Consider the following 26333-nt stretch of genomic DNA (forward strand, 5'->3'; position numbering starts at 1 on the left):
ATTAATGAATCAGATTTCCTTTATCCTCCCAACAATCAATGATAATTATTGAGACTCGCTTTCAATTCCAGATTAGATCAATGAATCAGGTTGCAAATGTACCAGCTACTATGGTGGGATTTGAACCCATATTTTCCAAGCATTAGCCTTGGCTTTGGGTTGTTAGTCCAGTGACATCACCATTAAGCAATCATCTCCCTGTTTAAAGCATATTTGAGGTGGGACATAGTTTTCGGGTGGGTGTGAGTGGGAAAGAGTTTTGACAGATACTTGAAAACATTAAGAAATAGAGAATCTACAGAATAAAGCTCTTGTACAGTAAACGAAAATGTCTTGGAATCAATGGAGGAAAACTTGATGCTAAAATGGGGAAGAAAGTGGCCATTTCTCTGGACCAATAAACTAAATTGGCCAATCTTCCACCACATATGAAACTATCATGTGAAAATATGCATAATAAAAAGGCAATACATAGATGGAGGGGAGAACAGACTGATTAAATCTACTATTTCCATGATAACATGAACTACATACAGGTGCTCCAACAAGATCACTTTTACAAAAATTAAAGTCTTTAGGAATACTTCCATTTTGCTACAACCTGGGTCATTTTGCTTAATTACAAACACAGACTGACCTGGCTGTCCACACTGTGGTTGACCAGCTCCAGGTGGTGTCCTCGTCCCAGGAATTTCCTGTCCCCTTTCATCCACACACCAGCAGTAGTCTGTACTGCCATGGCATTGCAGAGGCCTGAATTTCCCCTCCTCATCACATTCTGGGATATAGGCTCCAACAAGAGGTTGTGATCCATGCAGACTCAGCTCTGCCTGCAGTCTCTCTCGGTATTGTTCACAAACAGTCCTTGGGCGTTCATCAGTGGCTAAACAGACAATGAAAATACTTTTGAAACAATTACAAATAAAAGTACAACTCTCAAATTGGGTCATGTAATGTCTTTTCTTGCATTACTACATTTTTACCAGATTCTTTACATGAAAGAAAATATATCTGAACCAACGTGCTTTAAATACATTTCAAATGTTACACTTAATTCATCACCTCTAAATGGTCCAAATTCTAATTGCTACCAGGGGTATACCAAATTTCAAGATTTTAGTGCTTGCAAGTGTTGTTTGGTTCATATCAGACAATCCTAGGTCTTTGCATGTGTAATCTTATATATGCTACTTTCTGAGAAATTACAGTGAAGTGTTGCGTTGGCAATAGTTTTCTCAGAGAATTTCCTTTCCTGGCACAGTGGCTCAGACAGTTGCTGGAAGGTGGAATTGCACCCAGGTCCCTGGCACTATGAGGCAGCAGTGCTAACCATTGAGCCACCATGCCACTTTCTTATCATTTAATCAGAACTATGCTGTTTTGTTGTACATGCTGGATATTTTTATTTTGTAATGTGAAGTGGAGAAATTTTGAGAACAAAGGATTCATGTCACGGGATTGGTGAATAATAAAAGCATATGAAATATAGAAAAAGACCAAATGGAAAGAAAGATAAACCTAAAGACTGGAAAACTTGAACAAAAGGACAAAATTATCATTCCATTGGTTTTAGTTTTCTTTTCTTATCATTTTCTAATGGTCTCTGATCAATTTTAATTCATTATGCTTACTTGTTTGCTCAATGCATGTATTTCTGAAGAGATACACACACTTTTCCAAGCTTGAAACTCTGAACAAATGACAAATTAATTTGGTGAGAACCAGAAAGATGGAAACATAGCAGTGAAACAGAGAGTTCAATAGAAGTGAGGGTTACAGTGGATATTTTGAGCTGGTTGACAATAGAAGAGAACAATGAGGAAGGTGAGACAAATGCTCAGGAATGATAATGAAATTGCTTCAGTGCAAATAAATATGGCTAGATGCTTTATCCTGGTCATACTGACAGTTCAAATAATAAAGATAAGTTTTTTGTAAATACAAGAAACAAATGCCCAAATCAACCGCTTCGATGATAATCAGCTTTTCACACACGTTTCATTAAGTTACAACAATCACTTCAAAAGAAAGAAGATCTCTTTCAATTTATTTTTTTCTCAATAATACTGGTCATTTGGTATATTTAAGACACTGACTGACCTGGCTGTCCACACTGTGGTCGATCAGTACCGGGGGGTGTCCTAGTGCCAGGAATTTCCTGTCCGTTCTCATATACACACCAGCAGTGGCCTGAACTGCTGTGGCATTGCAGAGGCCTGAAGTTCCCCTCCTCATCGCACTCAGGGATATGGATTCCAACAAGAGGTTGCGATCCATGCAGTCTCAGCTGTGTTTGTAGCCTCTCTCGATGTTGTTCGCAAGCAGATTTTGGACGTTCGCTGGCTGCTAATCAAACAAAAGAACAGTTGAACACAGTTCCAAACTGTAAGGATAAGTGTCTCAGATGGAGTTTATATCATTTTTTCTTGTATGTTGCATTTTGTCACCAGTCTGTTTTTTGGGACAGGGAACACAATCAAACCAACAGGTTGGAGTAGATATCATCATTTCTCATATTGCAGTTAATTAATCATCTCAAATCGATCCTAATTTTCTCACCATCAGGGCAGGGATACACCTTTACCTAGAGATATTTATATTTTCAATGAATGTTGTATGATTTATTTGTTCTGTTATCTAATGTGTTACTTTTGAAAGATAATGGTGAGGAACTGCCTAGCTGACTCATTGAACTTTCTCACTGTTGTGTAATTGGAAATACATTTGGTCAATGATAAACGATTTGTGTAGGTTAGCTTTACGTTGTAATGTGATTTAGAACTTTTTTTTAAATAAGGGTCAACGATTTTGGGTGAATTTTCACCTAACAAGATGGGCAGGTAATGAGTGGATTTTCCTACGGGCAGTTGGTTAAAAAAGACGTCAATTGTCATTGTGTCGGGAAGCCAACAGCATTAGACCAGCTCCAACTTCAATTTCCACATCCTCCATAGGACAGGTCAGGCACAAACTTAAATATGTAGACAGGTGGGGTTGAAAGTCTGTTCAGACAAATGTGAAGTGATTCATTTTGGTAGGAAGAACATGGAGAAAAAGTACAAGATAAAGCCTACAACTCTAAATGGAGTGCAGGAACAGAGTATCCTTGCTGTATATATGCACACGTTTTTGAAGGCGGTAGGGCAGACAGAGAGCAGTTAGTGAAGCATACAATTATCTCAGGCTTCATCAATAGGGAAATACAGTAAGAGCAAAGAAGTTACAGTGAACTTGTGTAAGGCATTAGTTCCACATCTGTTTGAATATTATGCCCAATTCTGGGCATTGCATTTTCAGAAAGATGTTAAGGAATTAGAGAATGTGCAGGAAAGAGATGCAAGAATGGACAAGCAAGGAACTTCAGTTACAAAGCTAGGATTGGAGAAGCTAGGACTGTTTCTCATCGAGAAAATAAGGTTGAGAAGAGATTTGTTGTGTTCTTCAAAATTAAGAGGGATCTAGATTGTGCAGATAGGAACAAACTTTTTTTTTACTCATGAAAGCATTGAGAAAGAGAGGGCGCAGATTTAAAGGCATTAGTGAAAGAAACAAAAAAGCTATAGGAGGAAAAATTGTCTCATGCAACAAGTGTTAGGATCTGCAGTGCACTGGCTGACAGTGTGGTGGAGGCAGCTTCAATTGAGGGAATTAGACTGTTATCTGAAAAAGAAGAATGTGCAGGGTTATGGGAAGAAGGCCAGAGACTGTTACAGATGAGTTGCTCATTCGAAAGGCTGGTGCAGACATGGACCAAATGGCATCCTACTGTGCTGTAAAAGTTTAGTCAATCTGTGATAGCATGCCATTTATGGAAAACATTTTATACTCGAATGTGAGTGTGGAGAAAATTTAACATCAGTGTCAAATGATTTTATGTCACAGGATTGTGAATGACAAAAATAACAAAATAGGAAAGAAAAGGTTGGAATACAAATAACAAACATTTCTTTTCAGTTCTTTTCATTACCTTTTAATTTAAATTCTCTTTTTATTTTTAATCCTTTGCATTCACCTGTTAGCTTACTGTATGTGCTTGCGAATCTTAGAATGAAAATATTGATGCAATTCTCTGAATTTGAAAATTTGAATAGGTGGCGAATTAATTTGTTGAGAACCAGGAAAGAGGAATAGAAAGGAGAAATCTGTAGAAATGCAAGATACATGTTTTATTATGAGCTGGTTGTCAAAAGGGGAGAATGATTGGATATGGGGTGGCAGGGAATGTAATCAGGAAAGGTAATCAAGCCACATCAGTGCAAATAACAGTGGTCAGGCACTTTATCCCAGCCACATTTAGAGCCCAAGGTCAAACAATGAATACAGGCATTTATAAAAAGAGGGCAAATAACTATTGCTTAAATCACCTCTTTCAATAATGATCGGTTTTTCCCAAGTGCATTTCACCAAATTTCAAGGTAGAATCACTTTAAAATAAAGTTGCTTTGAATTCCTAATTATTCCTATAATCAGATCTTTCACACATTAAAAACACTGACTGACCTGGCAGCCCACAGCGAGGTGGATCACTTCCAGGTGCTGTCCGAGTCCCCGGAATTTCCTGTCCATTTTCATATACACACCAGCAGTGGCCTGTACTGCCATGGCACTGCACAGACCTGAACTTCCCCTCTTCATCACACTCAGGGATATGGATTCCAACAAGAGCTTGATTTCCACGCAGGCTCAGTTCCGTTTGTAGTCTCTCTCGATGTTGCTCACAAGCAGTCTTCGAACGCTCATTACTTGCTAATCAAACATAAAGAAACTGGTTTTGAAAGAATTACAAATTAAAAAGTACAAATCTCTCAAATTGAGTCTGTTGAGTCTTTGTTTACCTTGCTGTTGTCAACAGTCAGTTTATAGGATAAACAACACTCCAAGTCAGAGTTTTAATTCCAATTCATTTCACATTCCATGGTTAATTTATAACCTCAAAGTGATCCAGATTCTATCACATCTGTATCCATCAAAATTTAGTATTTTCATAGAGACATACAGCACAGAAATAGGCCCTTCAGCCTACCATGTCTATGCCAACCAAAAAATACCAAACTACACTAATCCCATTGAGATAGCAAGAACTGCACCCTCTCAGGCAGCGTGTTGTGTACATCTATCAACCACTGGGCAAAAAATTTTTTTCCTCAAATCTCCTCTAAACCACTTGCTTCTCATCTTAAATGTGCCCTCTAGTCTTAAGCACATCTGCCTTGGGAAGAGATTCTCACAATCTCCTCTGTCTATACCTCTCAATTTTATATACCTCAATTAGAACCCCCTCAGCCTCCACTGTTCCAAGGAAAACAAACCCAGCCTATCCAGAAAACCCAGTCTCTCCTCATAACTGAAAATTTCCATCCCAGGCAACATCCTGGTGAATCTTTTCTGCACGCTCTCCAGTGCAGTCCCATCCTTCTAATAGAGTGTTGACCAGAAATGCATATGGATTCCATCTCTGCCCAACCAATGTTTAATAAAGTTGTAAAAAGACATGCTTGCTCCTATATTCTATGCCCTAGCTAATGAAGGCAAGCATCCCTTATACCTTCTTCACCACCCTGTCTATCCGTGCTGACACCTCCTGGGATCGATGGACTTGTATACCAAGGTCCCTTTGTTCCACAGTACTCCCTGGGGTCTTACCATTCCATGTGTATATCCTTCCCTCATTAGATCTGCCAAAATGCATCACCTCACACATACCAGGATTAAATTCTATCTGCCATTGCTCTGCCCAATTTACCAGCTGATCAGTATCAGACTGTAGCCTGACACCATGCTTCTCACTATCAACAATATCACTAATTTTCATGTCATTTGCAAGCTTACAAATTATATCTTCTATGTTCAGATCCAAATTGTTAACGTACAATTGGTGTTACATATCAAATGCAGATCTATTTAAAGGGTACAATGGAACAGGTCTATGGTTGATGTACAGCAGATGACACTCATTGAATTTTATATTTGAGAGCTGTGTTCTAGAAGTTATGGTGCAGTGATAGTGTCTCCACCTCTGTCCCAGAAGGCCCAGGTTTCAAGTCCCACCTACTCTAAAGGTGCATGATAGCAACTCTGAACAGGTGGAGTAGAAAAAAAGAGTTGTGTTCTTAATTCAGTTGTGTGTAAAATCCCCTCCAGATATAAAAATTGAGCTATGCTTTTAGGTCTCCTTGCAGTGCAGTGGTAATGCCCCTACCTCTGAGGCTGAAGACTTGGGCTCAAGTATCACCTGCTCACGACATCTCTGAACAGGTTGATTAGAAAATATATATTTTTAAAAAAAGAGAGCTGTGTTCTTTGCAACTCCATTTTGATTTCCCGCTTTCCCCCACTTTTGATGATCTGCGCTGTCCCTATTGGACTTTGCATTTAAATTAATCATTTGGAAAACACAGGTGATTATCTGGTGGTGGTTAATTGATGGTAAAAATACTACAGATGATTTGGTGATTTAGAGAAAAAAAAAACATTCAGTTGTATGCAAGAGCATTTCTGGGTTAAAAAAAAAAATCACTGGTATAAAAAAAAACAGTCACTGGGTATATAAAACAAAAGATAATATCACTGGATGAATAATCCAGAAGCCTAGGTAAATGATCTGGGAATACAGGTTCAAATCCCACCATTGCAGCTGGTGGATTTTAAAGGGTAATTGATTGAATTAGTGGTGAGTTTTGGATGATACTATGGCTTTGAGGGGTATATTTTATCTTGGGTTTTTTTTTTGGTGGAGAGGTTTTGAGCAAGCGGTCCCAAGTTGTCTCTTCCAAGCCAATAAAACAAACAGTTTGAGAGGCCCTGGTATTTTTTTAGAACAATGGAAGCAGCATGAATGGATGGAGTCAGGCCCCCACAGAACCAAGGTTTTAATTTAGCTTTCAGTAGTTCTTGCGGCTTTGAAGTTGGCTGGGGAAGCTGTTTCATCTCTCTCTGTCACAGCAAAAAGCTGGAGTTCTCTCTGCCAGAATTTTCTCTTGGTGTTCATTTCTTCTGGACTGGAGAAACACAGCATATGAGACAATCTATTTTATCGAATTTGCCTTTACCATTGGTAAAACTACTTTTTACATAGCAGAAAGTCACTTAGCAGCAAGAAAGGCAAAAATGGGCAAGAAAATAAATTCTAAGATGTAAGAATATGAAATGAAAATGTGACAATGTAACATGGTGTAAAACACACAGGTTAATCTTCTTGTGTAACTACAAAACCTCTCTCTTCCTTTTTCTATTACTTCCAAACAGTGCTAGCCACATGACTTCAGCAGAACCGGAGGATTGCCCTGCTCTGTCTGCTCAAGTATTCTTCGCTGAAGTTCTCTGGGTTTTGGAGCACATAAAGACATACCAAACACTGCCCCATCTGCACCAATGCATGGGCAGATTTGCCCATCAAGACAGAGGGCAGAACATATGATACCAGCTGAAGGGCTGCCAATGGGGAGGGAAAACAGGGAGTAGTGCCACCAAGGAGGGGTAAAGATTCAGAAGTTGAAGCACTTTGAACGTTCATTTCCATGTTCCATTGATCCTTCTTCCCTCCCCTCATATTCCCTGCTACTAAGATTGTTCCCTTAATCCCTCTTCCATCACCCTCATATCCCTGCAACCAATGAGCTGGACAGCACTTGAGTGAGATGGCGTATGACCAAGGTCAGGTTTTCCACAAAATAAAAACTGAAAGAACTGCGGATGCTGGAAATCAAAAATGAAAACAGAAGTTGCTGGAAAAGCTCAGCAGGTCTGGTAGCATCTGTGGAGAGAAATCAGAGTTAACGTTTTGGATCCAGCGACCCTTTCTCAGAACAATCCTGTTTTAGGCTGAGTGGACGTGCCACTGGCAAGGGCCACATCTGATGGTCAGTGTAGGTGGCCACTCTTTCCACAAGTAAATCTGAGCTGCTGGAGGGGGTACTTAAGTCATGTGATCGTGCCTTCTGAGAGGTGAATGGCCTCTCTTGACAAGTCTTCATCCTGGTTGTTGAGCTGAAGTAACGTCATCTGGTTTGCATCAGGCCACTTGCTCTAATTGGTTGGGAAATGGGAACTGAGATGTAAATACAAGACTGAGTGAAAAAACTAAGCTACAAGTGCCTGGTTGAACTCCATGTTCTTCCTCATGCTTCCATCTTTCCCATTGTTAGTGGGTTAGGAAGTTAAAATCAACCCCTCCTGTTACAGTATTATTGAATGACAAAAATACAGGAATAGTAGAAAATATTCAATAGAAAGATAAACACAGACTGGAATATCTAAATAAAAAGCTACCAATATAACTGATATCAAAGCAGAACACTGAAATAAAAACAAAGTGTCAGGGAAACTCAGCTGTGCAGCACAAAACAGAGTTAACATTTCCAGTCAGATTTGACTCTTTTTCAGTTGGTTTCACTAAGTTCCAAGCTAAAAATCACTTTAAAATAAATTAAGGTTCCTTTGAATGTTCATTTTTCCTACATTACTGGTCATTTCATTTGTTAAGACATTGACTAACCTGGTACTTCACAGCTGGGTTGGTCAGTTCCAGGGGGTATCCGAGTCCCTGGAATTTCCTGTCCGTTCTCATATACACACCAGCAGTATCCCGTACTGCCCTGACATTGCAGACGTCTGAAGTTCCCCTCCTCATCACACTCAGGGATATGGATTCCAACAAGAGTTTGACTTCCACGCAGCCGCAGCTCTGTTTGAAGTCTCTCTCGATGCTGTTCACAAGCAGTCTTTGGCCGTTCATTGGTTGCTAACCAATGAAAAAAGAGAATAGATTTGACAGAATTACATATTTGCTCACAGGACCTGTTCTAAAAGTGCACCTTCACTATTTTGGATGTGATTACATACTTTGGAGGTAATTTCTACCACTTTGATACCTTGGTACTTGATCGATGCGCACTTCCCAGCAGCAGCAACAGGAACTTCACTGTCACAGGTGCCACGATCATCTGATTTAATGGTAGATATTTTCTAACCAAACTGTTCAGAGATGTTACTACACACCTCTGTACCAGGTGGGACTTGAGCGTGGGCCTCCTGGCTCAGAGGTAGGGATGATAAATTTCTATGAATTACACACAGGTACCCAAACAAGTTCCCATTCAGACACACTTTCAATAACATTCTATCTGACCCTTTTCTTTTCTGTTACACTGGTCATTCTCCATATGTAAACAGTGACTGACCTGGCTGCCCACACTGTGGCTGACTGGTTCCAGGGGGTGTTCTCGTCCCTGGAATTTCCTGTCCGTTGTCATACATGCACCAGCAGTACCCTGTATTGCTGTCGCATTGCAGAGGCTTGAAGTTCCCCTCCTCATCACACTCAGGGATATGGATTCCAATAATAGGTTGTGATCTGCGCACCTCTATTTGCAGTCTCTCTCGATGCTGTTCACAGGCAGTCTTTGAACGTTCATTGGTTGCTAATCAAAAAAAAAGAAACTGGTTTTGGAATAATAACAAATTAAAAGTAGAAATCTCTTTTCAGTCTTATAACATCGTTTCCATTTCACTTTGTGTTGTGAACAGTCTGGTTACAGCAAATACATATTAATGCGCAATCTAATTGATGTGATATTCCTAATGTATCATTGAGCCATACAGCATGGAAACAGACCCTTCGTTCCAAACCGACTAAGTTTCCCAAACTAAACTAATCCCACTAGCCTGAGTTTGGCTCATACCCCTCTAAATCTTTCCTATTCATGAAATATCCAAATGTCTTTTAAACATTGTAACTGTACCTGCATCTACCACTTCCTGTCAGTTTATTCCACACACAATTGTAGTATCTTGAATACTGTCATTCAACATCTACCAACCAAATTTAATATCAAATATTTCAGTCCAAATACAGTCGTAGAAACTTATATTATTTGGAACATTTTATATATTTGCAACAGGAATTTCTAACATTTTCTTATTCCTGGTGCATAACTGGAAATAATTTTTTTTGGTAGAATGAGGCTGTATAGGATTTAATCAACTTAAATTTAGAAACCCAAACTGCTTGTGATAATGGAAATGAAATGCAGTGCATAAAAGAGATTGAGAGGGTGATTGGTTTTATCATCAGTTAAGGTGCCCCCTAAATCACCATATTCTGGACTACTCACAGACAGAAGCGAACAGACATCCTACTGGGTTGAACATTACCATGAGATAGACATTTCCCAGCGCATGTGTGATGCTGTCCTGCAACTCTCTTTCATGGATGAGTTAGATGAAGAACATACATTACTGGAGCTTGAGAAGGTCATTGGCCACTCAACAAACACAAAAGGCATCTGGTAAGAATGGTATCCCAGCTAAACCATTCAAGCAGGGAAGATCCCATCCATTGCCTTTGGTCCTTCCTTTTTGGCTGGAAAGTAGTCTCCATTCCACAGACGTCTGACTCAGAAATCATTACATAACAATAAAAGGAACTCTTTACTTTCATAGATCGCACCAAGGCATCTGCATTGTCAGCACTGTTGGACTCCTTCCATGGCAAAGGGCACTGCAGTGTATAGTTTGATGTCTCCACTTTCAACAGATTTGGAGTGAAGAAACAGGTTTGTGTCCTAGCTCCCACTGTTTGACATCTTCTCTGAGCTCCTGATCTTTTACTTTCTCTGTAGATATGGAAGGAGCATACCTGCATACTATGTTATACACTATATTATACACTATGTTATCAAATTCTAGATTCTATCAAGACTGAAAGTGAAGACAAAATCATGGAGTTCTCTTATGCTTATGATGCTATGCTAGTTGCTACATAGCAACTCAGCCACAGAGACTTATGGATTGTCTCTCCTATGCTGTAACTTGTTCTCCTGATTATAAACATCAAATAATCTGTGGTCTTGGGTCAAGGTGTTGCATTTCCACCCTTGATCACCCTAAATGACATCCTACTGGAAGTGGTAAGTAAATTTTGCCATTTTGATGACAGATAATCTGTTTCTTATTGCAGAATTACATGTAGTGGCATAACAAAAGTTGCTGCCATTTTTGACCAACTCTCAAAACACACATGGCAAAACATCAAACTGACCCTTATGATGAAGCTGACGGTTTATAAGGTCTGTTATTAATACCTTGTTTTATCGATGTGAAACACGTTAATTTCCAGCTTTCAAGAAAAAAAGCTCAACAGTTTCCTTCTGTGATACATTAAGAGTGTATCCTTATTAGAGAGAACCAGGAAAGAAACAGTGCTCTCAAAGGCAGAGCCCCCTCTTTTGTTAGCACTCGAAGAGAAGTGGCTTTGTTGATGCAACGGAAGGTGGGTTGCATACCAATGGACATCCTGTATGGTGAGGTAGCTAGGGCAAGAAAACCAATGGTACATCCAAAGTTCACCTCCAAGGATACTTACATGTGTGACTTGAAGAACATAAACATGATCTTACACTAAGGAGTCACAACAGAGGAAAATAGCAACAATCTTTTGCAGGCTTATGTGCTTTGTTGTACACCGTGATCATTCTAGATGGCACAGCAGGCTTTGAGGGCCAAATGGCCTCCTCCTGCATCTACTTTGTGTGTATTAATGGTGATGACCAGTGGCTACAGATTCTTAGCGATGCCAGAAAGACTCTTGGAGACTTCATGGGTAGCACTTGTGGCAGAACCTGTCTCCCAAAGGTAGGTTCTTTTAGCCTTCAGCAAAGTACGCTATGTAAAGACATCCATCTGAAAGGATTGTTTGCTACTTGTCCATCATTTCCCATAAATGGAAGGATGCCATTGACAGTGATGTGTGGGTTAACTTACTGAAATGTCATGGAAATCAAATAGACCTTGGGGCAAATGGTTTATGTCTCATGGTTGTGGACTGGCAAAAACCTAAAGGAAGCATACAATTACAACAAAAAATGACACTAGAATAATTAAACAAAAGAAACAAAAAAGGTTAATGCATTGAAAGGTTACAGAGAGAAGGAAACCTATTGATTTCACTTTTTTTTTGCAATTTTAATAGTTTAGAGATTTTAAAAAAAGTGTTTTACTCATTGCTCATTACATCTATTTCTGAATCCTTAGAGTGAACATGAACTGTCATTTTTATTCAGTTGTAAATTCTGAATAAATAGCAAATTAATTTGGGGGCATAAAGAAAGCAAAAGATGGAAACGATGGTTCAGTAAAAAGAAGGATACGAGGCATACGGAGAGCTGGGCAACAACAGATGTGAATGATAGAAGAGGTGGGGACAATAATCACAAAGGATAATCAGACCTTTAGGGTGCAAATAAATGTTCGTCAGTGTTTCATCCCTGACATGTGTCACAGTCACTAACTGACCCAAAAACAGCTGTTCCATAATAAGTAGTTTCTATAAATTACTTATTACTGTTTAGCAAAATTTTAGGATAGACTCACTTAAACAAATTAAAGTCTCTTTGAACTCCTCTATTTTGCTACAACCTGGGTCATTTTGCTTAATTACAAACACAGACTGACCTGGCTGTCCACACTGTGGTTGACCCGCTCCAGGTGGTGTCCTCGTCCCAGGAATTTCCTGTCCCCTTTCATCCACGCACCAGCAGTGGCCTGTACTGCCGTGGCATTGCAGAGGCCTGAAGTTCCCCTCCTCATCACACTGAGGGATATAGGCTCCAACGTGAGGCTGTGATCCACGCAGACTGAGCTCTGCTTGCAATCTGTCTCGATGCTGCTCGCAAGCAGTCTTTCGATGTTCATTTGTTACTAATTAAATAAAAAGAAACTAATTTTCAAAGAGACAAAAACAAACGTACAAAGCAGACACGCAGAGTTATCTAACATAGACTCCTGTACAGTGACTATTTCACCAAGCTCATTATGGGAAAGAAAATACACCTTTACCCATATACTTGAAACACAATGCCTCTCATACATTCTAGATGCATCAGCTGAATTTGCTTTTAATTCTTTCAACAGCAGGGATATGCCTGTTGTCAATCAGAACTTTGAGTTCCAGAGATAATCCTAAGTCTGTGTAGGTTTTATTTACTAGCAATTATCATGAGAGGTTACTGGGGAGGGCAGCAACATCTCAAAGAACAGCGTAATTGGAAAAGGGTATGATTAGACAAGACAGTCTGTGGGATTTAGTTTGCTGGAATGTGCTGGGGGAGAAAATCAACTTTGGAGTGAACGATTTTGGACTGAATTTTAATTTACAAGGGCACTTTGAGTTCTAGGACAGGGTGAGGATACCTGGAAGTGTGTGAGGAACAGAAACAAATGCAATTTATCTGCCAGTGTCTTGATGTCAGAGATAGAGTGATGGATACCTGCTAGCTAACTCATTTCCTTTTTCAAGTTTCTCATCCAATATGCTGCATGATGACAACCCACCTGATACAATATCAACTCCATTCTTTAATGGGACACTCATCACACACAAGTTAAATTTGGAGTTGCCATAAGGAAACTTCGAGAGGGGTAAAGACTGCACCCCACTTCAGCAATACGTCCCTCATGCTGAGGGAGATGCTGTTCCCCAATAATGAGAGGAAGCAGCCTGATGGTAACACAAACATAATGCGGTTGAAGGTTGTCCAGGAGGTCAACAGCAAGCATGTTGCACCAAACTGAGGAGGTCAATGTAGAACTCCAAAAGGGCACAGGCAAGTTGTTGCAGTGAAGAGATAGACAGCAGATAAGGTCTAATGCTGAGAAGTGAGAAGTATGTACTTTGGTAGGAAGGATCTGGACAGACATCATAACATCAGGGCTATAATTCTAAAGGAGGAACAGGAGCAAAGGAGCCTTCATGTATATCTTTGAATATTGCTGAACAGTTAAAGAGAATAATTAATGAAGCATAGAGTATCCTCAGCTTTATTAATAGTGGCATAGGGTACAAGAGCAAGGAGATGATGCTGAACTTGTATAAGATACGTTAGACATTAGCAAGAATACTGGCTACAGTTTTGGGTACTTCACTGCAGGACAATCTGAATGCACTGGAAAGAGTGCAGAAGAGATTTACAAGAATGGTTGCAGGGATGATAAACTTCAATCGTAAGGAGAGATTGGAGAAGTTGGGATTGTTCGCCTTGAGAGAAAAAGGCTAAAAGGACACCTGATAGAAAAAAAAATCACAAGGAGGCTTTATAGAGTGTCGAGGGTGAAACATTTGTAAAATGATTAAAGAACAAGATGGAACAAATTTAAAGTGATTTGAAAAAGTACCTGCAAGCTGCACCAAAACTTTTCATACCATGAATGGTTCAAGTTTGGAAGGTATTGCCTGAAAGTCTGGTGAAAGCAGGTTCAATTGAAACATTCAAGAGTGCATTGGATGATTATTTAAACGTAATCAATGTGCAAAGGTATATGGGAAAGTCAGGAGTACAGCAGGAGAGACGGTGCAGACATGATGGGCTGAATGGCCTCTTTCTGCACCATAACACTTCTATGATACTGCAACATTTTCCTGAGTTTTCTTTGTAACTCTGAAATGTTGTCCTTTTTAGATAATGAATCCTTATACCCTCATGCAATGTATTCCAGATCCTCACTCCTCGCTGTGTGAAAAAGCTTTTCATTACATCATTGCTTCTTTTGCCAAGTAGCTTTGTTATGATTGTGATGAAGATGAAATATCAAATTTTAACTTCCATTATCTGATTGTTGTACCTGGCACCTTTCATGAATTAACATAGTTTTTACTGGAAAAACAGTGACCTAAAATGTCTGCAACAATCACCTGAACATAGCTGTGGCAAGTTCAGGAAATCAATGTTGAATAACTAAACATCTGAATTAAAATAACTTTTATTATAAAGACAATGAAATCACTGTTAACTGAGTCAGATGTTTAAGAAATTGGCATCTCCTGTTTCAAGTTGCATGTACCTGATAAGTAGGACATACTGAATATGAAAGGTCACCTGCAGGTTATCCTGCTTGGACAGACATGGAGTCAGACTTGGGCATTCACAAATGAACCCAATTTCTGCAGCAGCTTTTCAAGCAGCAGAAGAGAGAAAGAACATGGATTGGTAACAGCAAGGACCGAAACATACTCTCTCCTTGATTCCTTCTTACTATCTAGGAAGGCATTGTTCAGTTAAAAAGCAAATCAGGGAGATATTCATGCATTGAGAATCCACAGAGATTTCGAACTTTTGTCGTTGCTGAGCATTTAAGTAAATAACAAACCAATTCAGGTCTGAAATTAAAAACCCATGCATCACAGTCACTGAGGACTTTTAAAATGTATAGCCCTTATTCTTCCCTCCCTTTCAAACTTACATGTGATTCTGTGCATTTGATTTTGCATTTTTATAATTTTTTTTATTTTCAGTGTTAATAAATAACTGGTAAAAATAGTAAATATTCCTTTCGAAACACTTACTATTCTCCTCATGGTTTACAATACTTCCAAGTTTCACATCATCTGCAAGTTTTAAAATTGTGTCTTGTCCACCAAGCTCTGGCTGATTAATATCTGTCAATATGTTAGGAATATAAAACAGCAAGTAACATAAAAGGGACTGGAAAAATTCTATAGATATGTAAACATGAAAAATAAAGTAGCAGAGACAAATGTGGACCCATTACAGGCTGAAACAGGAGAATTTATGGACAAGAAATAGAGAAATGGCAGAGAAGTGAAATATGTATTTTGTCTGTCTTCAGAGAGGAAGACCCAAGGGGTTTCACTGAAATAATTAAAATCCAAAGATCTAGTGAGAATGTAGAACTGAAAACAAATTAGTATTAGTAAAATGGTCGTATTGAATGCAGTATTCAAAATTCTATTAAATCTGAAATGGTGTCTGAAGATTAGATGCGACCCATGTTTTAAGAAAGGACGGAGGGAGAGAACAGGGAACTGGTGGTCTAATTCAGTAGTATAGAAAATAACAGGATCTGGCATAAAGGATGAATAGTTAGAAAATAATTATCTGGCTGGAAAGAGTCAATATAGATTCATGAGGAAGAAATCATGTTTGACAAGCCTCATAAGAGTTTTTGAGGATATTACTAGCAGAGTCAATAAGGGGGAATGACTAAATTCAGAGCATTTGAATTTTCAGAAGGCTTTTGATAAAGGCCCACACAGGAGGTTAGTAAACAAAGTAAATATGCATGGATTGTGGGTCATATAGATTGAGGATTGGCTAATAAGCAGAAAGCAGAGTAGGAATCGATGAGTACTTCTCAGGTTGGCACACACAAAGATCACTGTTTGGGCCATATACGTTCACAATGCACATCGATAATTTGGGTTTGGGGGCCAATTGTAATGATTCCAAGTTTGTACATGATATATACTTGGTGGGAATGTGAATTTTGAGGAAGGTAGAAGGAGGCTTCAAGGGAATTTAGACAAACTGAGTAAATGGACAAAGTATGGCAGACGGAATATAACGTAGGGTGTGAGGTTAAAGAGATCTGTAGCAATGATTGATGTAAATGTTAATTCTAAATGGTTAACAATAAAAAATAATACTGCCAAGACAGCAGGACAAAGGAACTGAAAATATGAAGATCGATTTTCAGGTTTACTGGTTGCAAATATAACACGATCAGAGCTTTCGTCTCATCCATGCCTTAATCATGACAAGAACTGCATAACCACTGATACTAACAAATTGTAAATTGACCATTTCCATGTGATCAGATTCTATGAATTATATCCGAATTTTTTTCTAAAAGTCCAAGTCAAATTCACTTTAAAGCAAATGCAAACACTTTGAACTCCTCATTTTTGTATAACATTGGCCATTTTACTTAATTACAAACACAGACTGACCTGGCTGTCCACACTGTGGCTGATCACTTCCAGGTGGCGTCCTAGTCCCTGGAATTTCTTGTCCATTTTCATAAACACACCAACAGTGGCCAGTACTTCCATGGCATTGCAGAGGTCTAAAGTTTCCTTCATCATCACACTCAGGGATATGGATTCCAGTAAGAGCTGGAGATCCACGCAAACTTAGCTCTGTTTTCAGTCTCTCTCGATATTGTTCACAAGCAGTTTTTGGGCGCTGAATGGGTTCTAAATCAAATACACAGAAACTGGTTACAAAACAAGGATGCACTCTATGTAAATTGGGTCATGCAATGTCATCTGTCCATTTATAAAAAAAAACTGATGTACTTATAATTGGGAATGCACAGGAAGCCAAAACTGGAGGATCGCAGCTATCTCAGAGGACTGTGGTGTGTACAGAGATGAGGAGGGGCACGGCCATGGACGCATTTGAAAATAAAGGTGAGAAATTTAAAATCAAAATTATACTTGACTGGGTAGATCAGCAAGCACTGCAGTGATAGGGTGATCACATCAAACAATATACTTTTACCCAACCGAATTTAGCACAATTAACTTGCTCTATAATGCTCCACACTGACGGAAGTCTGAACTTTTGTGTGTCCCATTTGATAGATGTTAATTTATGAGGGTTTATGTTTGGAATGGTCAGAGCAGACATATCAATTTGAAAAATTCTTAAGTATAACTGGATAAAATCTGGTTGTGGAAGGCATTTTCTGTGGAATTTAGTTAGAGGCAAAATTAAAAATCGCTGGGAAAGAAATCATATCTAACACATTGCCCTTCATTCTGCACCGCATCTAAGCAATATATAGGGCATACATTAGTTTTTCCCTTACACATTGAGGTTTTTAAAACTTTTACGTTTTGCGTGCCAAATTGTTGATTGTGAAAGATGAACATTGCAGTGAGGGAACCAGAGACTTGAGTGCTCAAAACAAACGACTGTAGCGCAGGAGACAAATCAGATTAAAATATTATGAAATTAACAGCTGAATGGCTGAGAATGATGTGTGGGTATATTCAAAGTCAAATCTGATACAGAAAGTGGAATAAAGAGGGAGATAGAGTGATTGACTAAAGGAGAGTAAAAAAGGAAATGAAAAGTTTTCATTTATAATCCTCAAATATTTAGTACTTCAAGGAATGAGATTCAATGCTTGCAATAGTTAATTTTCAATACTACAGAAAATTATTGGCAGTAACTATCAAATGTAATGGTATACAAAATGATAACTCTAAGCACGTTGTGGCATGTTTAATTCTTATATACCATACAAGTACAGCAACTTATTGAATTCAATATATTTTCATGTTGAAGCACAGAGTGAGATATCACTTTCTGCATGCTATGAGTTAAGATGTAGCAAACCCAAACCTATGATCAACCATACCCCATTAAGAAGTAAAGTAAGTAAACAAGTAACAAGAGATAAACAGGAGATAAACAGAATGTTTCTAAAGCACAACTGATCAGTGATTTTGCTTCCTTTGGAATTTCAGTAAATCAGCAATTTAATGAGATAACAACTACAATTGACTTAAACAAGACCTACTGACCTGAGTGTCCACATTCTGGTAGATTATTTCCAGGCTGTGTTCTGGTTCCAGAAAATTCCCTGCCCCATGCATCTACACACCAGCACTGGCCTGTACTGCTGTGGCACTGTAGAGATCTGAAGTTGCCCTGCTCATCACATTGAGGAACATGCATTCCAAAGTGGGGCCTAGGCCCACGGGGGCTGAACTCAGCTTCCACTTCATCTCGCAGCTCCTCACATGCAGTCTTTGAACGTACTGGAGGTTCTGAACAAGGAAAACATTGTTGTCAGAGATAGTAGGAACTGCCGATGCTGGAGTCTGAGATAACAAGGTGTAGATCTGGATCAACACAGCAGGCCAGGCAGCATCAGAGGAGCAGGAAAGCTGATGTTCCGGGTCTGGATCCTTTTTCAGAAAACATTGCTGTCAGCTGTGTTGCATGAATTACAGTGCTGCAGACTGCAACAAGATGCAAAACGGCAATGCAACCCCAGCACCCCAACAAAACTCCCACCTGCGCCCCACACCCAGCCCCACAGTCCCAGTCTGAGCTCAGTTAGCCTGTCTCAGAATTAAGGCACTGCAACATCTTCCAGTTAGAGAAAGGAATTGTCCAGGATTCACAGCCTGTTGCAGTACTGGGTGTCCTGACAACGGCATTGGAAATGGGTAGAACCTCCATTAGGGAGTGGAAAGGCTGGTCATGTTAAATCATGTGATGGCCTGCCAATTAATTATGTACAGCCAAGGGGCCTGTTATTTGTACATTGAGATGGGTAAGAAGTCACCAATCCTGCCATTACTTCACCATGGTCAAAGGTCCAGGAACAATATTGAAACAGTGCTTAGACATGTATCAATTCCCTGCTTGCTATTAGAATAATTTTGCCTGTCCAAGAAGAGCACTTTGAACTTAACTACTGATACCTTCTCCTTGCCTGCCTCTCTTCAAACCTTGGACCAGCAAGTCATCAGCTTTGACTTTCTCTTCATCACTTAGCTATGCCTTCTGAGACCCTTGAGCAACCTGCCATTATCCTGTCAATCAGATGTCCGTTAATCCAGATCTGTCACTCTGCCCTTGCTGAAATACAATCCATCATTCTTGACCCTCTCTTTATCACCTATGACTTGCACGTGGTAACTCTCAACTCTCTCAGCCTCACTATTGCCCTGTCTGTAATCATCCTTCAATTCCCGTCTATCATGCTTGACCTGCCTTGAACAGCGACTAACCTTCCCTCCATCAGCCACCTCTCTCTCTCACTCACTCTCTCTCTCTCTCTCTGAGCCCCATGACGCTCCTTAGGCCCCACCTTGACCTGATCTCTCATCCAAGGACAGTTATGTCTCCAATCTCCCAAGACATTGCAGGGTGATGCCCTTTGGAAGGAGTAACAAGACGAGGTGTACTCAATGAATGGCAGGACACTAGGAAGTTCAGAGGAACAGAGGAATGTTGGGATGCTTGTCCACAGATCCTTGAGGGCAGCAGGACAAATTATAGGGTGGTTAAGGCATAGATAATAAGAGCGGAAGGTTATGTCGGAGCTGTACAAGACTTTTGGTTCAGCCACAGCTGGAGAACTATGTGCAGTTCTGGTCACTTCATTATAGGAAGGATGTGACTGCACTGGAAGGGGTGCAGTGGAGATTGAACATAGTATTGCCTGGGATGGCCACAGTTCAGCTATGGAGAGAGGCTGGATAAGTGCCAGTTTTCCTCCCAGCAGAGAAGAGGGGACCTGATTGAGGTGTATGGACAATGGTGGATAGAAAGCAGCTCTTCCCTTTAATTGAAGTGGCAATAACAATGAGGGCACACTTTTAAGGTGAAGGCAGGAGGTTTAAAGGGGATTTGAGTAAAAAAAAAATCACTGAGGGTGGGAATCTGGAATGCACTGCCTGGGAGGAGAGATGAAATGGGAAACTGCGCAACATTTTAAAAGCACTTGGATGATCACTTGAAATGTCCGCTATGGGCCAAGAGGGAAAGTGAGACTAGTATACATTTAGAGTAGTATTTTTGTCAGGGCTTGTACTGTATGATTCAATGATTCTATGACAGTCAACTTCTGCACTCAATACAATAGCTCAGGTTCTTCTCTCTAGTCCAAAAGGTTTCCTAATTCACAAATGCAGCTCCTATTCTCTCCAAATCCACCAGAAAGACTACTTTGCCTGTTGTATGCCACCTTCAAACAGTTGTGAATCTGAAAAGACCTGTTTACTGGTGGCTAATCACAAAGGTACAATTCAATTTGGCAATCAAAGTGTTTTAATGAGTATGCATTACATGTTAATGTATTAAAGGTAGGTTTGCACTGGTTGCCTTCAGGCAATACAACCTGCATCTAATTCAATGTGAATTTATATCCTGCCAAGAGATGACAGGTGGCAGCTCTATACTGATATTGATTTGGTTAGGGTTTGGTGGTGTAGTGGTAGTATCCCTACCTTTGAGCCAGTGCAGGCCTGGGTTCAAGTCCTACTTACTCCAGAGGTGTGTCATAACATCTCTGAACAGGTTGATGTAAAAAAAATCTGATATTGATTGTCCACGAGAGGTGCTGTTATGCAAATAATAATATGTTCTGTTATATGACTGTAATACATCCTACAAGCAGGAAGTTACAAGGTATAATCATCTCAATAGATTAATGAGATGTGAGGCAGGAGTTAAAATTTGAATAAAATCCGAGAGAACTGCGGATGCTGTAAATCAGGAACAAAAATAGAAGTTGCTGAAAAAGCTCAGCAAGTCTGGTAGCATCTGTGGAGAAAAAAGTCAGAATTAACGTTTCCGGTCTGGTGACCCTTCCTCAGAGCTCAGATGGCGGGTCGCCAGACCCGAAACATTAACTCTGATTTTTTTTCTCCACAGATGCTGCCAGACCTGCCGAGCTTTTTCAGCAACTTCCGTTTTTGTTAATATTTGAATGATTGGTTTACTGAAAGCACCAAGTTGTTAAAATAACTGAACTGTTAACATAGCTGAGACATTTTATAGGGGAAAACAAAGAAATAGGGCTGGATTTTAACTCCTGGGCAAAAGCATGGCAAAGTGAATAGTATATCCAGATAGGAGTGATGGCAGGGAGACATGACCAATTTTAACAGCCGAGTCTTGTTAAGATATTGTTTCTAAGTACCTCTCTTTTTAAAATCATCTCTTTTTAAAACAAGACTGCACTTCAAATTGACCCTGGGCTCTCATATAGTTGTCAGAGCCAGGATAATATTACTGCTGTTGGATAGAAGTGCAATCTCCAGAAGATAATTCTCCTGCTTTTCCCAGTCCTTCAAATCAAATCCTAAAGATAAGACACAAAATTGCTTTGAAATAAAATTTGATTTTGGATTCCTACCTGGCTCTATTGGTCTACACTGGGTACCATCTCCTTCATAACCAGGGTTACACCGACAGACATATGAGCCAGGGGTGTCATAACAGGTTGCATGTGGATGACATAAACCTTCAGTACACTGGTCAACAGCTGCAAGAAAATAACAGGTTGATTTTAGTCAGGTTTTCACCCCTCAAAATTTCCTCCCTACTTTCATTACTCTCCTAAATAGGTATTTTTTTGGAGAAGTATCGTTCCATCATTGGGAGTAGGAACTACTGCAATTCCTTCACAAAAGTTTATTCTTTATGTTGGAGTTTGCTAACAAATGCATACCCTCAAGGATGTATCCATAGTGGTTAACGGTTGGTGCAGGGTGAGCCCTAACATTTGCTTCACTGGGTCAGAGACAATTGTAACACTCTGACTGCTGCCTTAATTGACATCAGCTAGTTCCAACAAAGACAAGGGAAGCAAACCTATGATCAGCTCAGCGAGTATGTCTACAATCTCATCCACAACCTGAGCTACAATTCTTCTTGAAAACTTTAAGCCTACAACTTTCCTCAGGGTAAGACTCAAGCCCATTTCATGTAGTATACTTACCTGCAGAGATATGGAAAAGAATTAGTCAAGTGTAATCAGGCACTAACAGAATTTTATACAAAATACTTTAATGTTAAAAAGTTCATGAGCTCTTCTCACTGGGCCTGTGCTATCAGTCCTTTTATTCACAATGGGGTTTGCTTCGTTAAAGACGATAGCATGTGGAAGCATATTGCAATATCATTAAAATTTTAATAGAATTGCATGTACTGTGTAATATTCCTAGCTACTGATACCATTCTCTTCTTAGCAACCGACAGTGAATCGGGCTGATTACAATTTTAGGTCTTTGGTGTCAGAGATGAGTTTCTGACATGCAATCACTAAAACCGTCCATTTCCATCTCTACAATATTGCACAACTCCACCCCAACTTCAGCTCATTTGCTGCTGTAATCTTCATTCGTGTGTGTTACCTTGAGACTTGACTATTCAAAGACTGACCTTCCACATTCTATCCTCCATAAACTTAAACTGATCTAAAACTTTGCTATCTGTACCCTAAGTCATACAATTCCCATACACCAAAGCCACTGTGGTGCTGTCCTACACTGGATTCTGATCAAGCAACACCTCAATTTGAAGATTCTCGTCCTTGTTTCTAAATCCTTCCATGGCCTCATCCCTCCCTACCTCAGTCACCTTCTCCAACTCCAAAGCCCTACATGAAATCTATGCTCAACAAATTTTGGCCTTTGAGCATCCCCAATTTTAATTTCTTCGCTGTTGATGGTCATACCTTCAGCTGCTCAGGCTCCATACTCTGGAATTTCCTCCTTAAACCTCTCCATTTTTCTACTGCCTTTTCCTCCTTTAAGATGTTCCTCTATGGCTGCTTTTCTTGACCAAGTTTATGTCCACCTTCACTTGTGATGGCAGGAACATCTGTCTCATGAGATGATGGTTTGCATCATTATGGTCAACTCTGTGTTAAGCATTGCTCGGTGTGCCTCAGAAGCCCCACTGGAGCATTGCCATTTGGCATTTGCTGCAAAGGAAGAGATCAGGCTGAGAAGGTGCACAATTCACTGGCATATGGTTTCCACAGGGTGTCCTCAACCGGTTGAGTATTTCATTTCTGCTCATCATATTCAAGGTTCTTCCACACAGTAGGCCTTCAGAGGTCACAGCCATCAGTAACAGTCTCCCAGTTATTGGTGTCAATGTCCACTATCTTCATATTTCGCTTAGTTTTCTTATCACAGAGATATGGATATCTGGGCGTCATGACCCAATGACCAGTCACCACACAGAAAATCTTCATTATATTGCTATCATTCATGAAAGGGTTGTAGCGAAGTCACTGCAAATGTCTTGGCTCAGCAAAAGTGTGTGCTGATGGAATTAGTGGGCTTCAGGACCTGAATAGATGACCTTGTTAGCATCACTTTGTTCAGCATTGTCTGAAATTCTGCTTTATATGTGAAGTGTCTTAAGACTTCTCGTTACAGTAAAGATGTTATATGAATGCAAGTTGTCTCTGTTGTTTTTATTTCTGGTAGAGGTCTTCCTAACTCAGCTGTCCAATTATTCCATGTAACATAGAGGTGTACAGCACAGCTAATATACTAAGTGCAGTAATCACAAATCTACTTTTGCCTCTAGGAAATTGTCCGATTCCAGTGGTCACCTCAAAATTTTACTTTGTCAAAAATCTTTGGGCTAGTTCTGTGAACAGGTGATTGCAACAGGGTGTGTTAGTTAAAGAATCAGGCCAGAGTGCTACATCTTTATTTGTGAACCATGCTTCCTTTGAGCGGAACCTTCCTATGAGGAATACAGAATTAATCTTACTGTTCTAGTTTATGTTTAACTATTTGCTGATGTAGATGTGAGTTAATTGCCTTAGAACTCTGGACATGTACCAGGGTTGGTTCTCTTAAGCATTCCTTTAGCCAAATCTTTACCTATTCATTGAAAGTCTAGTATTGTTCTTGAATGTGGGAGCTGTTTTTGACTGTGAATATCATGGAATATATTATAATACTGCATCAGCTGCTCATGTCAATACAACTTTACCTTGTTTATATTTTTCAATATGAAATCTCAGAAATTTTATGAAACAGTATCGTTTCAAGGCAAGACTTCCATTTAGAAGTCACAAATTTAGAAATCTTCGAAAAGCAGCTTTGATCAGCTTGCAAAACTGCAACAACACGTTTGGTAGAATTCTCTACATGAAAATGATGTTTGAATTTGTGCTGTTTGTTTACACTGTTACAACAGTCACAAACATCAAATTATCCTCAGGCAGCTTTCATTGTTAAATTGAACAAATGTATTTTGTGATTAAAACATGTACCTAATTTCTTTATGACATGGCACACTAGTTTCTGGTAGAGACATGCTATACAATAAAGGGATAATTCTCAAAAATTCACAATAATTGAGTAATAGTTTAACTCTACTAGCAGTATTAATACAAGTAAGCATTAGTAAGTTTAGCTTTCACTGTGGTCTTCAAAGCTATCTCATGAAGGAAAATGCACAACAGAAAAAAACGATTATACAGAACTTGTACTGGCACATTAACTGACTGACCAACATCCCAGGGCATCGCACATCGGATCTGGAAAACATCTGTGAGCTAAAATGGGGTCCGATATGAGCTAATGATTAGAACTTTCCTGAAATACAGGAGCAATGGGAATCAAGAATTGAAGCACAGTGGATGAGGTATCAGGTTACAAACTGTTAACATTGAAAGCACTCAAGGTTGAGAGTTATGTTTTTATTCATCCAAAAGAAACAGAGACACCTCCGATGTCTGTGGCAATTGTTCTTTGAATCCAAGTGCCTAGCTGTCAATCATATGTGGGAGAAAAACCAGTTTCAACTCTCACGTCAACTTTGTATTAATTTGGATTCCAAAAGGATTTGCATTGAAAAATAGCCCTAACCTCCTTTACTGCTTAATTGAGTTGAAATAGCATTGTGGGTGTATCGACAGCACACTGACCGCAACATTTCAAGAAGCCAACTTTTCACCTTCTTCTTAAGAATAACTAGTGATGGACAATGAACATCAGCCTAGCCAGCGACACCATTATCCCACAGATGAATTATAAAATAATCTCTTGGGCAGTAGCTTAAAGTGAATGCTAAAGATTCAGAAACTTGTTTTACATTACAGAGGGTTTTCTTCTCTAATCAAGCAGAGGTGCAATTCACGATCTTTGAGCATTTCCCCAAAACCAACATTACCCTATTGTGTTTGTACTGTCTCTGCTGATTCCCTATTTAAAATGAGTGTTGATTTGTTCAAAAAAGACAAATGGCTGCGGTCAGCACAATGAGAGGACATGCTGAAATCACATCTACAGTGCCATAAACAGCTGAAACTGCTCCTGCCAAACTATACATGTCATCTGTAATCCTTGGAGAACTAAACATTGTTTTAAATCCAGAGGGAAAAAAAAAACTTCTTCCATCACATTTGTTTTCCACAATTGCATTTAGCACAAGCAGAATACTGATTACAGAGCAAATTTTTCAGCAAGGCTCAAAATATATCCTCAGCGGGATATGTAAAAACAACTTGTGCGCAACTTTTTACCCTGGAGTCAGAAATAAGATCAAGGTTGGACACAATGCCAATAATCCTCTTCCTGCATCCCTTCCTGCAGCTCTGCAGTTATCAGGCTCATCAAAAGGGAGCATGTTCTCTAGGGAACTCATCCCTAAAATTCGGTAATAGACTGAGAGAGCTAATTTCAGTTAATTTGTTTCTGTCATGAAAGTACAGAAAAGCAGACCAACAGACAACTAACCACACATAACAATCTTTCTGTTGCCTGAAAATTTGAAATGGAAATGAAGTCCAGATAGGGATGACTTATTTACCTTAACAGAGGGGTCAAAACCCAGGGGGACTTCGATTTAAAGTAACCAGTAGACAGAGGGTAGGTGAAGATACAAGTCCAAAGGGTGGTAGGGACTTGGAACTTACTGTTTGAAAGGCTGGCAGAGACAGTAATTCACACAATATTTGAAAAATTTCAAAGATGTCTACTTGAAGAGCTGTGACCTAAAAACCTCCAGACCTAGAGCAGGAAGTTTTGGTAAAGCCATCAG

General features: G+C 39.5%; 1 protein-coding gene across 6 annotated transcripts in view; it reads right to left on the bottom strand.

Annotated features, from left to right (window-relative positions):
- Positions 1–26333, bottom strand: part of nid2a (nidogen 2a (osteonidogen)) — a 107255-nt gene that overhangs the window by 51768 nt on the left and 29154 nt on the right. For 4 of the 6 annotated variants that reach the window (XM_048599847.1, XM_048599851.1, XM_048599850.1 and 1 more), the window contains exons 10-18: positions 21676–21804; positions 18326–18571; positions 16742–16987; positions 12451–12696; positions 9180–9419; positions 8495–8740; positions 4501–4746; positions 2101–2346; positions 638–883 (exon numbers count right to left, since the gene is read on the bottom strand). In XM_048599847.1, coding sequence (XP_048455804.1) covers positions 638–883; positions 2101–2346; positions 4501–4746; positions 8495–8740; positions 9180–9419; positions 12451–12696; positions 16742–16987; positions 18326–18571; positions 21676–21804 — 2091 coding nt within the window. The remainder of the gene's footprint in view (positions 1–637; positions 884–2100; positions 2347–4500; positions 4747–8494; positions 8741–9179; positions 9420–12450; positions 12697–16741; positions 16988–18325; positions 18572–21675; positions 21805–26333) is intronic. The other 2 variants (XM_048599846.1, XM_048599848.1) reach the window with 2 other exon arrangements.

This window comes from Rhincodon typus, chromosome 8 (genome assembly GCF_021869965.1).
Source record: "Rhincodon typus isolate 14 chromosome 8, sRhiTyp1.1, whole genome shotgun sequence".
NCBI lineage: Eukaryota > Metazoa > Chordata > Chondrichthyes > Orectolobiformes > Rhincodontidae > Rhincodon > Rhincodon typus.